This window comes from Pomacea canaliculata, linkage group LG2, assembly GCF_003073045.1.
Source record: "Pomacea canaliculata isolate SZHN2017 linkage group LG2, ASM307304v1, whole genome shotgun sequence".
Classification (NCBI taxonomy): domain Eukaryota; kingdom Metazoa; phylum Mollusca; class Gastropoda; order Architaenioglossa; family Ampullariidae; genus Pomacea; species Pomacea canaliculata.
Genome location: NC_037591.1, coordinates 10,764,597 through 10,783,295, shown reverse-complemented (window position 1 = coordinate 10,783,295; position 18,699 = coordinate 10,764,597). Strand labels below are relative to the sequence as shown.

Below are 18,699 nucleotides of genomic sequence, written 5' to 3'. Positions count from 1 at the left end.
CTGCTGCTTTAGATGTTGCTTTGATGTCCAACACCAATCCCTTTATTCTCACTAGCGCCATCCTGATTCTTACCTAAGAGAGATTATAGTCGACATAAGCGAATTGACTAGTTTTTCGTGTTTTTTTTTAAAATTTATTATGGGTTAAATTGTGTTTGCGCCATCTATGAAAATTTTTCCATGTCTACTTCCAGCACATAAACAATTTTGTCTTTCCCACCAGCAAAAGACCTCACAAGCAGCGAAGCAGCTCTTAAAGCGTGGGTTGATCCATTTTTTGACACGTGACTAGAATGTGTAAAGTTCAAACTCCTCCCGACTGATGTCCGTGATGGCAAGCAAAGGCCGTTAATAAAGCTCTTTGCGTTCTCTTCCTTACCTACTAATTCAAACAAATGAACTTGATGGACGAGTTACTAGTAATGGTTTGTTGTTCTTATTGTTTAATCTTTTATATAATGTTTTATACTTTTAATGCTACTTTAAGGTGGAGAAAAAAATATAACATCCATGATATTTCAGTGTTTGTGATAGTAAAAATGTTCACATACACACACACACGCGCGCGCGCGCAAGCTAGTTCATACACTTTCTTTGAAAACCAGCAACTAAAAACACTTTCCAAGTAAAATTTTATTTCTAAATTCTTTTCTGACATCCATTCCAAGCAACAGCTGCAGTAACCATTAGCCTCATAACTTCGATCTTACCCTTGTTCTTAAATTAAGTTCGGAAAAATCTCTGGACTCTCTAAAGAACAAACAAACAAACAAACAAACAAACAAACAAACAAACAAACAAACAACAAACAAAATAAACTTAGGCATGTTAAATTAGAAATGACCCTGTATATCACCACCAACCACAAGCACCTACTTAACTAAGTACTTACTTTGAAATACAAGTGCTTACTTCTACATCTGTTCACATGAGCTCGCCATGTCTAATCTCTGTCTGTGGTATTACATACACAGTCCGCTCGTGACATCACGTGACATCCTTCAAAGCTTGCAATGTGCTTCAATGCCAGAATGCTTTCGGTCTTTCCGGAGTGGTTTGTTGGTCTGGGGTATCATAGAGGACGAGAGGGACAGGATTCGTGAACACCGAAGATTTATTATCTTGTAGTACCCGCTCCTCGTGATGTCACCACCACGGCCATTGTAATATCGAAGTTTGTAATGCGACTAGCATCGTCACCTTTCATCTATCATCGCTTGACCTAGTTTTTATTTCAGATCTTTGATTCTGAAGTGACTTTTTCAGGTCGTTAGTCAAGAAAGTTTTACTTCCGATTTAGTCGGAAGTGACGAGGAGGTCGAGGGTGCAGGGCTGTGCAGCGCCGCAAGTGTGTGCATCCCGGGTAGGGCTGGCCACAAACACATTTTTCCCGCCAGGGAACCGAAGGAATGCTCTTGAAAGGCCGCGACGGACATGGGATGTAGTCCCAGATAAGGATACCCGGCTATCCCGGGTGGCGCCAGCCCCGGGTGCGCGTCCAGCATGGAGGAAGGTTTGTGAAAGGTGGCGGAAGTCAAGGCGGGCGCCATCAGCTCGTGCCGGACGGCCATCAGATCCGGCCGTGACGTCACAAACTCCGGTCGCGACGTCAGCATCTCGGCGCGTGACGTCAGCATGTCAGCTCGTTGCGTCAGCATGTCCGACCTGGACGACAGCAGCTCGGCGCGCGCTGGCAGCGAGGGAAGAGCCTGGAAGTGTGGCAGGCCTGGCGGACCTCGTGATGCGGGATGCAAGGCGGAAGTCTGTGCCGGCGCATGCGCGGGAAAGGTGTAGGGGAAAGTAGAGGCCGCGGCGGCTGCGATGTAGGCGTACAGGTGAGGGTCGGGGGGAATGCCGTAGGGCCACGTCAGTGCCATCCTCTGTCGCTTGTCCTTCATACGCCTGTTCTGGAACCACACCTGTAATCAAGTCAAAAGGAAATGTAAAATAAAACTAAACAAAACTGTATTAGCTATTAGCTTATGGTGCTAAAAATAAAAACAATCATACAAAATATATATTTTAAAGAAATCTCAGGTGTCCGCAAAACCCTATCTGCTTACTATGCAAAGTCAGGTAAGGTTAGAGTACTATTGGAGGAAGGTGGGAAAGATGAGTGTTCAGTTCCCGAAGAGCCCCGTGACCAGTTGTCACATCTAGATAAAAGTTAATGCGACCTGAAACAAGATCTCAATAAACCCTTGACGAGTGAGTTGTTGATTTTTAACCACTGCGCTACCAGGCATCCCTTCCCCCTCCCTGAGCCCTACTTATTACTATTTATCAACGGATCATTTCTGAGGCCACTTTAAAAAAAACGGCTTGATAGCTGTAGTGTCGCTCACGCTTGAACGACGGTTCTTCGCCGTTTCAGGCCCTCACTCAAACAATGAACGCTCCGCTCACAACGTTCACTGGCTTTTCTGCCGTTATGACAGTTCATTGGCAACTCCATCTTTGTTCGTGTGGCATTATTCTACGGCCCCCGTTGACGTGTCGGCCAACAACGAGGGCCTTCCTCCATCTCCTGTTCATTTGCAGTTAGTAATGGCTTCTAACTGACACATCGTGTTCTGCTGTCGTATGAACAAAAATTTATCATGGACTTGTGCGTGCTTCCATTCACACTGCTCTGATGCTCGTCCGAGGTTTTATGTATATATAAATCCGAGGTGTGCTTCACCTGTTGTGAATGTTTGACGTTAAAGGACACTTGATTCGAAGTAAGCCGGTTTATTTATTTATTTTTTTGGTCGATGTTCGACCGGAGGCGCGCTGGTGCGATACCCGTGAGGCGCACCAGCTTTCTCCAGTCAATTCAGAGATAGAGAATGAGTACCTGACCCCATAAAAGCTGGAGAAAGGTAAAGCAGCGAGAGTGAAACGATAAAGGATATGGTCACCGATTTCGCAAAAAGAGCAGGTCCCGAGAAAAGTGAGTTCTCTAACACCTTACCCCTACCTCCTCCACAAAAAAGAGTGCGGGGGTGTTAGGTAATAGCTTTTTTTTCAAAATAGACTACTCGTGCTAGTGAAGGAGAGAGACTGCGAGTAATATCCTGTTATTACTGGAGAAACAAGACAGCGATCATCAGACTGTAGAGGGGACAATCTACTCATCCTTCTGCCCCACCACACCAACCCTTTGCACGCTTTCTCTCTCACTCACACACACACACATGGCACAGGTATCAGGCTCGGGGAAGAGGTCCCTCCTACTACATCCTTGGGATTTTTCTTTTTTTTTTTTTTTTTTGCGGGGGGAGGGAGCAGTATCTTTGGGAGTGGGGATGCAGACGTTAACAAGGAGGACCCAGACCTTGATGGTACTCTCGGGTAGGTTCATGGCGGCGGCCAGCTCACAGCGCTTGGGGCGTGAAATGTAGTTCTCCTTGGCGAACTCCTTCTCCAGGCACGCGATCTGCTCCTTGCTGAAGGCCGTGCGATAGCGTCTGACGCCGCCACAGTTCTCAGCACGTGCATCTGTAAACACGTCAACAAATTGAAAGTCTTAGCAAAATTATTGTGGATGTGTAACTCAGACAGAAAAGGTGTGTGGGTGTGGGTGTGCAGGTGAGTGTGGGTGTGGGTGTGGGTGTGTGCACGCGGTCCTTTCTAAAATCTTTCCTTTTTTTTTTCTTCTGTTTCTTTCCTCCCCATCCTCCCCTCTCTCTCCTGATGATTAAAACTTCTCTATACCTGCCTCTAAAGATTTTCCTTGAGTTTATTAGCTTTCTGTGATCTCTCACTCGCGCAAATAAAATCGTTTACCTAATCTCTGGCCATTAGACAGACGCAGCAGATGACAGAGCTCCTCCCCATCGAACTCGCAAATTTTAAAAAATATGCTAATTGAGAAGAACTGATTTAGAATAACCAGTCATCCGTCTGCTGTGGGCGGTACCACCGAACGTGCACAGCACGCATAGTTAGCTACCCTTCGTGCCGACAGAGTGGAGGACACAAGACTTTTCTTTTTTTTTTTTTTTCTTTCTCTTTTGAAAAGAGTTTGTAGGTGGAGACGTTAAGCGATTACCGACTCTCCAGCGGGCGAGGGTGTCTGAGGAGGACAGTGATATGAAAAGCAGCTCAAGTGAATATAACTTGCTTCTGCTTGAGATCATAATGTTGTTTTTGGAAAAGACAACCTTTAAAAAAGCCTTATGCTATTATTATTTATTATTATTTTTTTACTTTCGTTGCTGTGCAAGTTTTCGTGATCACTTTTCCCGACTTTTTGGAAGAGGACAAAATTATTTTCGAAAAGTTTTCCATATCCGGTGTTTTCAACTTTGTACGGTAATGTTTCCCCGTATTATTATTATTATTATTATTATTATTATTATTATTATTATTATTATTATTATTATTATTATTATTATGTGATAAACTAAATACCATGGGATGATATCGATATTCTCACGACGGAAGAACCTAGTGTCGCTTTACATACTACTACTGCTGCTGATGATAATAAGATGATGATGAAAATAGCAATAATATTATCAACTTGTTTTTGAAGACCACAGGCCATGCCTGAATGCTTTTGTCTTTGTAGCTCAATAAATGGATGAATGAATAAATGGGTGGGTGTATAGATGACCAGATGCATCCATGCATGAAGAGTTTGCAGCAAGATGGATCCAGGCCTCTCGCCATCATCTTTAACATTTGGCAACTTTTTTTATATTCACGCATGAATGCATCACTTTCAAGTGGCCACTCCCTCGAAATGCCTTGCTCCACACACACACCAGCAGAAATGTACATAAGAAGCAATTTGAAATAAATATTAAGTCATGATTCAATTGCAAGTTCGGATTCAAAGCAGGGGCTTAACGTCCAAAGGTCACGTGATCCCAGCTGCGCATGCTCCGCGCATAAACCGTAGAAAAGGCTTTCGGCAAGCCGCCGGGAATGGCTTTCTTGTTCTCTCGCGTAAGGAGGACTGCGAAATATATTGGAGTTTTATGATGCAGAGGCTCGTAAAATTATCGCCTGGGTAGATCAGTCGGCGCGAGAGAAACAAAAGCGAGGATATAGAAAAACAATGGCCAGGATTTGCGATATTTTCCAGGTCGAATGTGCGAGACCGCGATCTTCGTAACGCTCCCCGAGTACGGATGCTAAAGCCAACCGGAATTTCTTATCAAAGCCACGAGGCTGCGCCATAACCCAGCAGGGGCCACAGCCAATAGCAGTTTGGATGTTAGCAAATCTCTTTCGGGGTCTGGCCACGGCGAGAATGAGAGACAGGGAGAGAAGTAGGGGGAGAGAAAAAAAAAAACATATAAAGGAAGCCAGCAGTTATTTGTAAAAGAAAAAAAAAAAGAAATTTGCAGCTGGTGACAACCCAGCCAAGCGATGCAAAATGTCGATGAGGATGTAATGTCGTTATCATAACGTCTGGTCGCCATCTTGGAAGTGAAATGGCCGCGTAATTATGTTTAATGCTTCAACAGTCGCATTGAACTTGGTGTAGCTAATTACTTGAGGGCGGGAAGCCATTTTGTCAGCGCTGTTTACTGCCCTGAGTGCCCTCGAGCACAATGGCAAACACAGGATGAATTATGATTCTCTTTGTAATGTTGAAAACAGGGAATTATTTTGTACTGTCTATTCTTACACCTTTAGTAAAGAATTGTCTTTGTCAGTTGCTATTTCTCTGTCTCTCTCTGTCGTTGTCGTGTGTATGTGACAGACAGAGGGACTAGAAAAACAACTTCTGTATCAAGGAAAGGTCAACATGTAAATAAGTAATTTTCAAAATCTCAGATTTACATTCTGTGGTGATGGGTCACAAATAATTCTAAAATATTTTAAACCATCTGTGACTGCCTCGCCGTTCAGCATATCCTCCCTCACAGATTTGCTTACATCCTCGTAAATAAATATATGTCGATAGCCATGGTCAGTGGATTTGCACGCGCGCATGCATACATTTGCCGTGCTCTGCTGCCTAGCAATAGCCGAGTCCTGGAGACAGTAGCGCCGAGTGAACGAGATGACAGACTCGCCGACCGTTGTAACTGTTTCACCTGCCGCGAGACAGTGGCGCCATCTGTCATTGGTTTGCAGGTAAGAGAAGGTTTTGTGCTACCGACAGACAGCTACAAACACCCGCAGTGGTCCACGGGGCAGGACCTTGGCTCGGGTATCTCAGAACAATGCGATGATACCCACACCCCGCGTCCTTTCATCCCGCTACTCCGCGACGTAATAATGGACAGTGACTTTTACGTCCCGGATGTTGCTAATTCTCGTCCCGTCGCGGGTTGTGCGAGAGTGAACGGCTTTTGTCAGGACTTTTGTCAGCGCAAACTACCATCAGGCTGTCTGGATGCCCTCCCCTGTGTCCTTTGATCTCCTTGCGCCTGGACTTCGGTGGCTGGCGCCGCGCGCTGCGGCAAGACGGTCGAGATGGCTGTAAAACATTTACAGCGCTGAAACCTACCCTTGTTGCGCTGGTCCATCTTCTCACCTTTCGGCCAGCCATCCATCGTACACCTTGCGAGCTGACCCTCCCTGTGGCTGAGGTTGGAAACATGAAAGAAGCTTTGTGGCCGGGTGAGGGGCGAATACCCTTGATGCAGACCTCACACGGGCACCGTGGCCCGTGAAGGGGTTTCGGCACATCGTAAAGGCATCAGGGACCATTAGGAGGCACCGCAAACTGGCCCGAGGTGAGCAGGAGGGAAACATGACCCCAAGGCGCGTGGAGCGCGCGACCGCCTCTGCGTAGGAGAGTGTGGTATTTATCAGCTAGTTAGGATACCTGTTACCTACAGGTATGTCAGCGCATGCCAGGGTTACCAGTTACCTTTCACCCAATTCACCAGATAGCATCCATGTAACATATAATACATATTCTAATGCTATGACATATTTATTCCCTTGTGTATGTCTGTGTGGTGTTTTTGCGCGTGAATTTTACTAACTACATGCATCTTCGAAACCTGTTTGTTTACTTGTGATGGTCGCTAGTCAGCTGTGACGACTAATGGAAACCTCGACTGTGGCGCCATGCTGGGTTTGAACAGCGCACCTGTGAGACTTCTAGCCAAGTGGCAGACTCCAACCCCATTACCGAGGGCGTGAGGTTTTCCAATCTCTGTCACCACAACGATGGTAGTTGGGAGGCTGAGTTGTTCGACTCGCTCCCTCCCCTCTTCCTAAACGTCCCAATGAAAGGAAGGATTTCAGACACCTTCGCAAGCATGACATCACCAGCTTTGACACTCCGCAAAACCTTTCTTTCAATTATTTCCTTGAAAAATAAAAACATGTCCTGGGGGGACGCTGTACTGAACAGCATGCAGGTAATGGGGGCAGACAGTTACCTGAGACACAACAACTGGGACAACACTAGAGATTGCCGAGATATCATACAGGGACCCCATAGCGTGGTGGTTACTGCAACATTTGTTTGAGTCACGTGATCACGTGTGTGTGTGTGTGCACTCATTAATCGTTTTCCTTGATATGGATGAAAAAAGAATGCCAATGCAATCCAGGCATTTCTCTCTCTCTCTCTTTCCTTTCTAGCTTCTTGGGCTAGAAAGCCTGATTCTTGTATTTATTCAACTTACTTTTGTACTACGCACATGTGACAGAAAGGTGGCCCAACAAATGAAAGGAAATAATGACAAAAAAAATGTGATAAAAATCATCAGCCGAGGTACCCACCTTCCTCCCAACCACCACCACCGAAGTGTGACAGTGAGTACACAGTTACGATGTGTGTAGGGGTGATGCGAATGAAAAGAAAAACAAAAGCCGAACTCTTAAGATTTTCCCCTTGCTTGTGTTCATACTTTTGGTTCTCTACCTTCAGTTAAGTTTACATCTGTCCATGGGAACGACTATATAAGAGTAGGGTTTTTTTCGAAAAAGAGCAAAATAGAAGACGGAAGGAAGGTTTAAATGATGATCCAGACCTAACGCCCCATGCAGACTTGTGGGTAAATATTAATCCCCAGAAACTAATAACAGATGTAGGAAGGTCAGCCACAGGGTAAACAGGATTAGTATTACAAAATAAAATTTTATATTTCCTGATAATGAACAGAGCAACTTCCTTGATTTAAACAAATCTTTTAGCATGGACTGTGGCAGACGTGGAAGAATTGGAACGAGGCTGATTCGTCCTGTGTCGCGACCGGTGCACAGCGAAAAGAAATAAAATTGCGAACCCTAGAGGAGCTTTATGGAAGATCCGGGTCCTTAACTCCAATCATGATAGTTGGGCAAACAACTCATGAAAGCCACGTGGTTTTGGCGAGGATTCATCGAGGGTACTTGGTCTTTGCTTTGCATCCTGGGGAAGGCCTCGATTATGTGGCAGTTTTGACGCGGCCTTGTTGATCGGCCAGGGAGGTTCATCTTCAAAGCATGCCGACGATCAGTTCTTTTCACCTTTGGGTTTACGACGAGTCGAGTTGCTTCCCTTCTCGTTAATGTCCGCGCTGAGTTACCTCGAGGTCGGTCTTAGCGATTTTATGTTTGTCTTCACGGCTTTAAACATGTGTAAAGTGTACTTTGAAGCTGGAATCCCCTCTCACTTTTGTACCTGTGACTACCTTTTATCTCATTCGTTCTTTTTCTTTATTCCTTGATTTGTCCCATTGAACCACTCTCGTTAGAATGGGACGAATCAAGGAATAGAGAAAAGACACTTTTATAATTTACGAGACTTTCAGCTCTGTCAAGTCCATCAGTAGTACAGACCTACTGAATTCATGTCTTGTAAATATTGATAAGACATTTTTATTTATTTGTGAAAAGTGTTTTGTATAGCAAGGTCAAGTTATTGATGGAGGCTAATAGATATTCTCGAGCGATATTAGAATTGCACCCATTAGCTCCTCTGATCAGACAAATACCCCCTTTTTTTTTTTGCTCGATTGTATTATACAGGAAGGTTTTCTGCAGCTGGTTTAATGGTTGTTCAACAACAAACTTTCAGAGTGAATGAGTGAAGCAGATGTAGAGATACAAAGATAAGTATCTGATCAGTGATATGCTGAGATATGATGAGCAACAAACCGATACTAACACCTGATGGATGACATCCTGAAATTCCACGAACGACTACCAACAGTGTGTGGTCAGACTTTGTGGTCGGGGAAAACGCTGGCGGATTTCAGACCAGTCTTGATTGCAACATCCTCCCACAACGACCAAGTAGTAAAAAAGTTTTGCGAAAAGTTAGAATTAGTTTTCTACAAAGGTCGCGTATTTTAAACATTACAGTTTGAACAGTTTGTAAAGAGCTCTCAGCAGCGATCAGTCTCAAATTCCTCTTATATTTCTATGACTTTATTTTTTTTTTAAAAAGATGAAAGTATTCTCTATTTTATAGATTAAGGTGCAAAGCTCTCAATGTATAGTCAGTAGTGTGACAGGAATTGGAATATTTTTGCCGATTTGCTGCCATTTCGGAAAATGGAATAGATTAAAAAAAAATAACATATGTTACACACACATGATATAAATACCATTTATTCTTTAATAAAATATAAGCATATCCCTTTATCTTCAAAAGAGAACGAACTCTCTTTTATTTTATTTTTGTATTAGGAAAGAATTTCGAGTTAAGTAGTAATCTTGCATTTATTTGCACTGCTGCATTATATTGCTCTTTTTTTTTTAGAATTTTTTTAGGGGTAGGGCAGATGGGGTTACTGGATTTATGAATTTTTACAAATGGAGAACTGATTGGATTTATTGAGCGATGTTTACTAGATTACTGTAGTCTCTTCACTGATCCCCAAACCCACCCACACACAGCCGCGATCATAAGTAGTCGCGAATGAACTCCAGTGATGATCACCTCATGTTGTTTAGTATGTCACCGGTCAGTATTCTCCTGGTCTCATCAACATCTGTTTTCTGTATTATCCGAAATATGTCTTCGCCGTTCGATCTATAGTGACCTCACTTTTCTGAAGTACGGCATTGCTCTTTGTTTTACATCCTCGAACTGTTTGGTATATATAATAGATATTGTGATGTACACAGCACAGTGATGTTGCCTGATGATTGGGTAAGTGCTGGTAAGTATATATTCTTTTACAAAAATTATAGTACCAGGTAATGTGTAATACCTGTATCATAATAATAAAACTCCACTATGTTTGTAAACTGCCCGAGTCTTCCTTGTTAGAAATGACTTTGTATTAAGTCGAACTTATTTCTACTGAGTTCTCTAAAACAACTACAGCACAATTACATCGCCACTCTACAAACAATGCCATACAGGTTTTCACAAACAAACTTTCGTCTGTGTGCAGTGAGACAGTATCAGTTGTTGAGACATATTAGTCGACCGAAAACAATGAGATAGCTAGGAGGAGTATACCCCTTAAAACTCACCCAGATGGTAGTACACTTCACAATAACAGCTGTGATCACAGAAAACGCAAACACACAAGACGAGCATTTTCTGTTTCCTCTTGCAATGCATTACAAGCGTATGCGAATTATTCTTAAATCCTATCTAGGAGAAAGACAGGAAAATTTCAACTAAAGTAATGATAATAATAAAGGACCAGTTTACCCCAAAATTGAAAGCGACTACTTTTATAAACTTCTCCTATCTTTATGTGACACATTTACACAATCACATATTGTGAACTCATTACAGCTCAAAAGTGTGCACAAGACTCTTCATATTACTATTTATATTCATAAGCACAAACAGTAAGACAGCTCGCATAGCTATGGCTTTCTTTTAAAATACTACTTTGATTAAAAACATTTTTAATATTCATTTGGTAAATTTAAAAACGCCTTAAGGTTCGTTGTACTCAATCTTCGCCTCGTCATCTGTTTGAGTGAAGGTAGAGTAGAAACCACTCACTTAAAATTAATATCCGCTTGATTTGTCATGGCGATAGCTAAAAATGGAAACATTTTTGTTTCTCGAAACTACTGCTTCAGTTAATAAAATTGTGAGGAAGCAGGGGTTAAATTTCCTTCTATCAAAGTATTTTTTAATGTGATAGATATTCTTACATTTAATTGCGATTTTTAAAATTACAAAATGGATAAAAAAAAAAGATGTGTCAACTGAATTTTCTGCACCAAGAAAAAGCAGCTAGTTCGAAGAAAAGCTGGGTGCAAATCAAATCATTCCTGTTCGCGATCACACGTGCGCTGAAAAGTATCTAATTCTATGTAACGAAAATAAATTCGCTGCTTACTGACATTGTACTTACCTAAACATACACGCCTACGCGCGCGCACATGCATTCACCCTTCGCCTCATCTATCTCTGTCGGACTCACCCTAGGCGCTTCCCACCTTTACAAAAAATTCAGCTTTAAAAAACATCGGCATTATGAAAGTATGATTTTGAAATTACTGAATATTTGTGATGTTAATAACAATTCCAAAACAAGTATTTACAGTATGTTCTCTCTTTTTATTTTAGGGGTGGGGGGATTTCAACAGATATTGTAGCTGAGGGTCTAGGTGATTATTTACGCAGAATTCTTTGATATTTTTAATTTTAAAGAAAGGCTGTATTATTCGTCAAGCTGTATGTGATCATTAACAAATCGAACTCAAAGGCAATTTGCATTCTTCAAATTTTTATCTCAGAAAGCCTAAACAATTTCGCTGGCTAAGCTGCGGTAAATTATAAGTTACTAAAAAAAAAAAGTCTTAGAGTTTTTATGAACTGGGGAATATGATTTACTGCATGCACCACCCTCCATCATCTTAAAGATTTGAACACGATACAGGGTGAACTGTGCTGGAAGGTGTGTGAGAGTGTGGGAAGATTGTGTCAGAGAGACCGACTCTCCATCTTCTCCATAACACGATGAACTAATACGGAGATCAGCGAAAAGAAGTTGACAAACATGCAAGCTGTCCGTCCTGGGTAAACTATTTCTTCATTATGCATTATTCCGACCAAAGGGGCTTGATTGTTTGTAACACATGTTGAGATTATCAATTCATTCACATTGACAATCTGTTACACTAATTCCTAACAAACCCTCGCACAAGTAATTTGCGTGTCATTTTAATACCAGATTTCAGGTTTCATTCAGTAAATGCCACGATCATAAAGAATTATCACTACTGGTAACATCTTTGCATGGGCTACTCATCATATTTAAGACAAGTTCGTACTTTTTGCTTTTACGAAGATTTCTAGCAAGAGAAGCATACACCTGTGATGTTTCGATGAGAAATAAGAATCGTTGTCGTCTCTCGATACACTGTCTCAAAGTAAAGACCGTAGCCCCAGAACTGTGTAATTATTATCAGTCTTGTTTTGCAGGCAAATCACACTCCTAGATGGAGACATGTAAAATCTTTTAGCCAGGCTGAGGATGCTGCAAGGTGGCGATGAAGAGAGTAGAAAAACTAGGCTCTGTAAGCGGAAACATTTCTCTGTCTGGTGGAAAAGATCCAAAGAGCTTTGTTAAAGTCGTACCAGCGGTTCTACAGCACTTTGCGGAGCTCGACAACACGTTTACCACGTGAAGTAGTCGGCATGCTGATGTTGACAAACACGAGGATGGGTACAAAGAGGAGAAGTACTGTTTTGAGACGTTTTGTCAAGATTGATATCGATGATGTATTTCATTACAGTTAATAAGCCCCGTCACTACAATATGAAAACTTTTTGTTAATATAATAATGCAATTTTTTTAAATAACCAAAGAAATAACGACAACACCAACAAAGAGACGACCACGCGCGATGTGAATGGCGCATCTCTCAGACACCTACAGTATGTTGGAGCGTGCGTGTGTCTGCGAGAAGATGAAGACGCAGACAAAAGTAGGTATGGATGTTGCTCGCTTAAAGATGCGCGTGCGGGTTTTAGCGAGTGACTTGTTTTCGTCACGTTTTTCCACCTCGTCCCCGCACGAGAGACAGAAAAAGGCGGCACGCTCATGTTCGCGTTTGTGACATCCAGTCCTTACAAACATTGAGGGCAAAGATCAAGAAATACCCTCGCGACTCGTATCTGGAATAACATTCCCTTCAAAATTCTTTGGTCAGGACTCTCACTAACGTAGTCGTCAAAGAAGGACCATGCAAGGAACAGGACAGCAGAGACCATGTCTACACATCAAGAGTCAGACGTCAGAAGATACAACAAAAGTGGAAAGTCAAAGGTTCACGAGTACCCAAGGAGCGAAAATCTTAGTGTTTTATCTGCCATGTCGTGGAAGAGGGAGATGTAGAAGTATTGAAGTTCTCAACGAGACTTCAACTCCCACTTCACAATGTAGTAATAAAAAAAAAGAAAAAAAAAAAGAACGAGATCGGAGGGACCTAAGCCTAAACATTTCTGGGAGGACGCATCGCCCACTATCATGATCTGTAAACTTGATGCCAGAGCCTCACACAAGACTTTATAGAAACATGCTACTCGGGTATCGAACCACCGCACCCCTCATTTCAGAGGCCAACGCTTTTACCACTCGGCCATCTGCTTCCCCAAAGTAACATAGTCCAAGAAATCTTTGCCAGTCACAACTCAGCAAGAAGACCAACCAACAATAAAACTTTACAAGAGCGCTAACACGAAGTCGAATCCCAACAAGAAATCCAGGTAAAGAAAGATGGCGCACGCGACTAAGTACATCGGTGGGAAAGAAAGTTCGAGCACTTGAAGCAACTTTCGGGAAGTGTTTGACTCTTGGTGAAAAGCCTAAGGGGATGGGATCGTAGCTCGAGAATTATGACTGTTTTCAGTTAGACCTACCCTTCCCCATCCCCACCCCCACCCTCCAACCGATTCTATACCCCACCTCCCTTTTCCTCCCTCTCTCTAATCTGTCCAACATTAACCCCCCACCTCCCACACGCCTCCAAACATGCACTGAATGCAGCGTGTATGCCCCATTTCTCTCATTCACATCAATGACTATCGCTGACAGTATCGCACCGAGGGGCGGGCTGGAGGATGCAATGAGGCGATGACGGTGACCGCGCAGTCGCAAAGGACGGGCGTCGCGCATGCGTGATCCCGGCTCTGGAACACTGACGGTTGACCCGTTTCTCGTAGACTCGCGGCGCTCGCCTTCTGACGCCGGACAAGAGGACATATTGTGATGGCGGGTGCTATTACATGCTGCTTACATGCCAGAGGCGGTGCTGTTACAGCCAAATGCACGGGCCTGTCACAGCTTGAGCGTGACAAAGAGGATAACAGCCACAGATGACGAGACAGGCAAACGGCAGGCCGACAGTGATGTAGTTCAATGGACATTATTGTCAAGTAAAATATTAATTCGGCTACAGATGAACGATAATAACAAAATAACAAGAACGCGATCAATAGCAAAGAGAACAAGAAATACAATTTGAAAATAATGAGAAGACTATTCAAGCGAATGAAAAATACCCCAAACATTGTGGCACCATGACAGGAAACAAGCAACATTATTCCCCCTCCCCCCACAGTTTAAAGTTTATACTTTTTATACCTAAAGCTTAAGTATAATACTAAAGGATAGAAACAAATAATCCGAGTAAAGGTCAAAGGAAACAAAACACACACAAAAAGAAAGAGAAACAAAACTAAAAAGATGGTAGAGAAAGGAAGATAAGAAGGAGAGAAAGAAAGGAAGTTAAAAAGAAAACAATAAGAGAAACAAGAAAAATGATAACAAAGAAGCGATTTATATAGAGCATTATCATGCTCAAGAAGGAGTATCGAGATAAATCCAAGACCTGAACAGCATATGAATAACGGAAGAAGGAACAACAATACTAACAAGTAATAAGGGACAAGAAAAGAGGAATCAGGTAATTAATGATTGAGTGAGTGATGTGAATCTGCAGGGATAAACAAGCAGGTGGACTAGTCAATACACGAGAGATAGGGCTTGAAGATGTTCTTGGAAGAGATGTGATTTTAGAGCACATTTAGAGGATTCGATGGTGGGTAGGGGGCGGACATGAAGGGAAGAGACTTTCACTGGTTATGCACAGTAACTAAAAGTTATATGTTGTTATTTTGGTGACAGGGATAGCAATGTTAGAAACGTTACACAAGTTACGAAAGAAGCAAACGCATTTAGGAACCTCGAAAATAGACATTCAAATAATAAATATTGCCCAGCAAAGGTATAGTAAAAGAAAGTAACATAAGAACAGGCATACGAGAGAAATGATTTGTTCAAACGCTCGAGACAAGCAAAACAATTTTGCAATCGCTATAAACCACAATTTCCAGTGTTATTTATAAGCGGACAACACCTGATATCAATTCTTATAACTTAAGTTTCAATATTGTTAATACTAGTGTGAGATGTTCTGGTCAAAGCAATATCAGAACTGAGCCTCTAACTGCGAATTAGAGCATATAAAAAGAATAGGACATACACTTTAGACAGAACAAAAAAAAAAAAATCAACAAAAAGAAATAATAAATAATGCAGTTTGCTTGCGAATATAACACCATATTCTTCTATATTGTTTTGAATGCTGGGCGCAGCTGGGCGTCTCAACAAGTTCTCTAGTTTGCCACTTCAGGCTTGTGCAAACTGTTCATCTGTCTATAGTAATAATGTTTGTGTAACCTTCGTCACTGCATCCTATACCATTGCTACATCAAAAACATCAACAATGACAAAGCTGTGTGAAGCTACCCCAGTATGAAAGGATGTGCTTGATATAAAGCTTGTGCTTGTTATTCTGGTATGAGATGCATGATGATACCCGATTTAAAAAATAGCCCATTGTCTACAGAGAATGTAAACAAAATAGTAGCACATGTGTATTTATCACGAGTTAATAGAATTTGTTTCATAAACAAATCTGCAAAAATTCAAAGGCTTCAGGGATGGCATTATATACAATGACATTATAACTAATTAAAAATACACCATAAGGGTAACATTGTCAGATACATCAATATATTATTTGCTGGTCGGTATGTTAGAGATTTACGTGTAATATTAAAGGAACAACACCGAGATGGTTGGTGGTGCTTCGAGTGCTTGTCAGCAACTAGTTACAAGTGACCCTTAATTCTGAGAGGACACATAGGTCGCCAGCTCTTATCGATGGCTGTTGTATATAACTTTTACAAGTGGTGCAAGAATTAGTTCTAAATAGACAGCTCAGGTTTAGCAACAGCATTAAGATTGTTGTAACCAGACACAAATAATGACAAACACACGATGAACAAGAAATGTTTATCTAGCTTTCCTTTGAAGGTTCACAAATAATGAAGAAGGGGTAAATGAAGAAGAGGTAATTAGCTCATTGATGTCATTACAATATCTCATTGTTTTTACTGGCAAAGGAAGAGTTACATCACACAGACAAACACACAGAAGAAAATGTTTGCTTACCTGTTGGATGAGCGCAGTGGTTTCTGGGACTGTCTGGAGGTGTGCGAGATGGCACCGGCGACAAAGGTACCCCTTCTTCGGAGAAACAAGGAGACGGCGACATAGACTGACTGCCGGGTGTGGAGTAATGGGGGGCCCCCACCCCGGGGCTGGCGGAGGGGGAGTCCTGGTCTGGCGAAGGCGACGACCGCGATGCTGGGCAGTCATCTAAAGCCGTGGCGCACGAGTTGGTGGTGAAGCAGTACATCGAGCTTTTAGTGCAGAACTGACTACTTCCCCTCTCTCTTCTCTTCTTGTTGTTGTCGCCGTCATCATCGTTGGTGAGCACATCGACGTTGGTGTCTTCATCGTCGAAGGCGCTGTCATCCACGACGACTCTCGCGTCGTCAAGATTGGCGGACACGTTGACCATAGTCGAAAAAGATTTCCTAAAGATCATCTGATGTTATGTCCGAGTACAATTATTCGTCAAGACAGGAAAATACGGCATAGAAACAAACGTCTGCTCACTCGGTCTGCCCAAACTTTCAAAACTACACTACCGTCGTGCTTTGCGATCAGTAAAAAGGATCACGCAGGATCATAAATGTCAGTTCAGGAAGAGAGTTGAAATCCTTTCCTTATCAAGCGGGCACTAAAGTCGACTGTCAAGCGGCTCGCGATACACAACAAGAGTGGTCCGCTGTTCCAAGAGATCGAAAAGTGCTTTTGCAAGAATGCAGTCCGTCAGTCCGCCATCGCCACTAAATGAACAGCCACGATCACTCGTTTCTCGACTTCACTGCGGAGGATGGCAGATCGATACCCGTCTAACCCCACCTCTGTCGAGTCTCATTGGGAGGTGTGCTGTCACAAACTACTAGGTTGAGAGAAAGCCACTGACTGGCGCTGGCTTTCAAAAGCCGTAAGTAGGTTGTTTGCTTCTTCGTCGCCTCTCGCAGTCAGTCCTGTCCCTCCACGGTGACCACGCCTCCAGCGCTGTCAGTCATGTGACAGCCGCCCCTGTGAGGGCGTGGCTTACAGCGACGCGTAGCGAATCCCGTGCGTCGATTGGTTTGAATGCAACACTCATTATGTGTTATGATTGGAGTGGGCCGTGGGAGATTTTTGCACGGAGACCGCCCTTTTCTCTCCTGCGTGGGGGAAGATCAGGTGGATACATTTGTTGACTTTTTTGTGTTTGTGTGGACTTCACCTTGTTATTGTGTACCTGGCTGTCACAGGACCAGGAACACGGTTCAGTGAAGGGTTGCGCTGGTTTACCTTTCCACATAATTGTGGAGCTAATAACTGTATGTACAGTTACTAATAATAGCCCCTCGCGGTTTGTCAGCTGTTTGTCCTACGTCATTAGAGCTGTTAACCCGTGGGATGCAACAAAGCCATATAAAAACGTTGAAAATGAAGAAAAATAATTAAGAAAACAAACACTGGAACGACACTTGTTGTGTATGTGGGTATTTATGTAGCCCCATTTAAGTAAATGTTTATTCAAACGCACATTATCTTTTAAAAAAATAGATGTACATATAAAGGAAGTGACCAACCAATTAATTAATTTCATTCCAGACCAGCAAAATTATCCCGTGATTGATGTTTTCTTCTTACAAATGGAGAACATTTTGAATCGAAGAGCTGTCGAAAGGTGGCGCACGTTGAACCGTAGCTATAAATCTTGTGGGACTCTGTAACTGGCGTAGAACTTTTGACATCTAGAATGTTTCGTTCTACGCATGCTTCACAACTATGGCTACCAAGGGGCTTTCTATGGCTACAGGTACTGAGTTGAAACAAAGCTAATCCAGGGGTAAGGATTTACATTATAAATAACAAATGATAAGGATTAACGGCCCCTAAACAACACACATAAATCATCGAGATTATTTTTTTCATTTCGTTTAAGTCGCAGATGCAGGTCTGATCTTAAAACCACTTCGACATGCATCGATGGAAATGCACAGCAGTCTGTCTGTCTGTCTGTCTGTCTGTCTGTCTGTCTGTCTGTCTGTCTGTCTGTCTGTCCTATCTTTCTGTCATTTTTATGAATACAGCTCCTTTCGCGTATTTTCTTATTTTTTTTTAAAGATAAAATTTGTGCGAGGACTTTTGAGACACTAGTGATCTCATGGACATTAGCAGGGAAGCGAAAGACAAACATCACTTTGTCGCCATGTAGGCTTCTCCAGCTAAAACTTCCACAACTAAAGGAGTTCTGTCCACATTACACGCGACGCCCACCTGGTAGTAGGTAGGTGTGAGTCTACAGCTCACTGTCGACTCACTCCATCTATTCACTGTCCTTTCAAGAGAAGGGCAAGTCCACAACAAGCGCAGAGAATAGCTTAATTATCTCCCTGGGTTGAGAGCT

The 18,699-nt window shown here is 42.6% G+C and overlaps 1 protein-coding gene across 1 annotated transcript; it reads right to left on the bottom strand.

Moving 5' to 3' along the window:
• Positions 1-551: 551 nt before the first annotated feature.
• LOC112557831 (homeobox protein Hox-B2-like) lies at positions 552-17,802 on the bottom strand. The gene is made up of 3 exons (XM_025227898.1): positions 16,332-17,802; positions 3,320-3,483; positions 552-1,919 (listed from the first exon to the last, which is right to left on the bottom strand). The coding sequence occupies exons 1-3, from the start codon at positions 16,768-16,770 to the stop codon at positions 1,275-1,277; spliced, it is 1,248 nt and encodes a 415-aa protein (XP_025083683.1). The 5' UTR covers positions 16,771-17,802; the 3' UTR covers positions 552-1,274.
• Positions 17,803-18,699: the final 897 nt, after the last annotated feature.

What these genes read in the sequence shown, in the direction of transcription:
- LOC112557831 (XM_025227898.1), bottom strand. Translation starts at nt 16,770, where the DNA reads ATGATCTTTAGGAAATCTTTTTCGACTATGGTCAACGTGTCCGCCAAT. An exon ending in CCACTGCGCTCATCCAACAG is followed by an intron (nt 3,484 to 16,331) that starts GTAAGCAAACAT and finishes ACGTGTTTACAG; the next exon opens with ATGCACGTGCTGAGAACTGT. An exon ending in TACCCGAGAGTACCATCAAG is followed by an intron (nt 1,920 to 3,319) that starts GTCTGGGTCCTC and finishes ACTTGATTACAG; the next exon opens with GTGTGGTTCCAGAACAGGCG.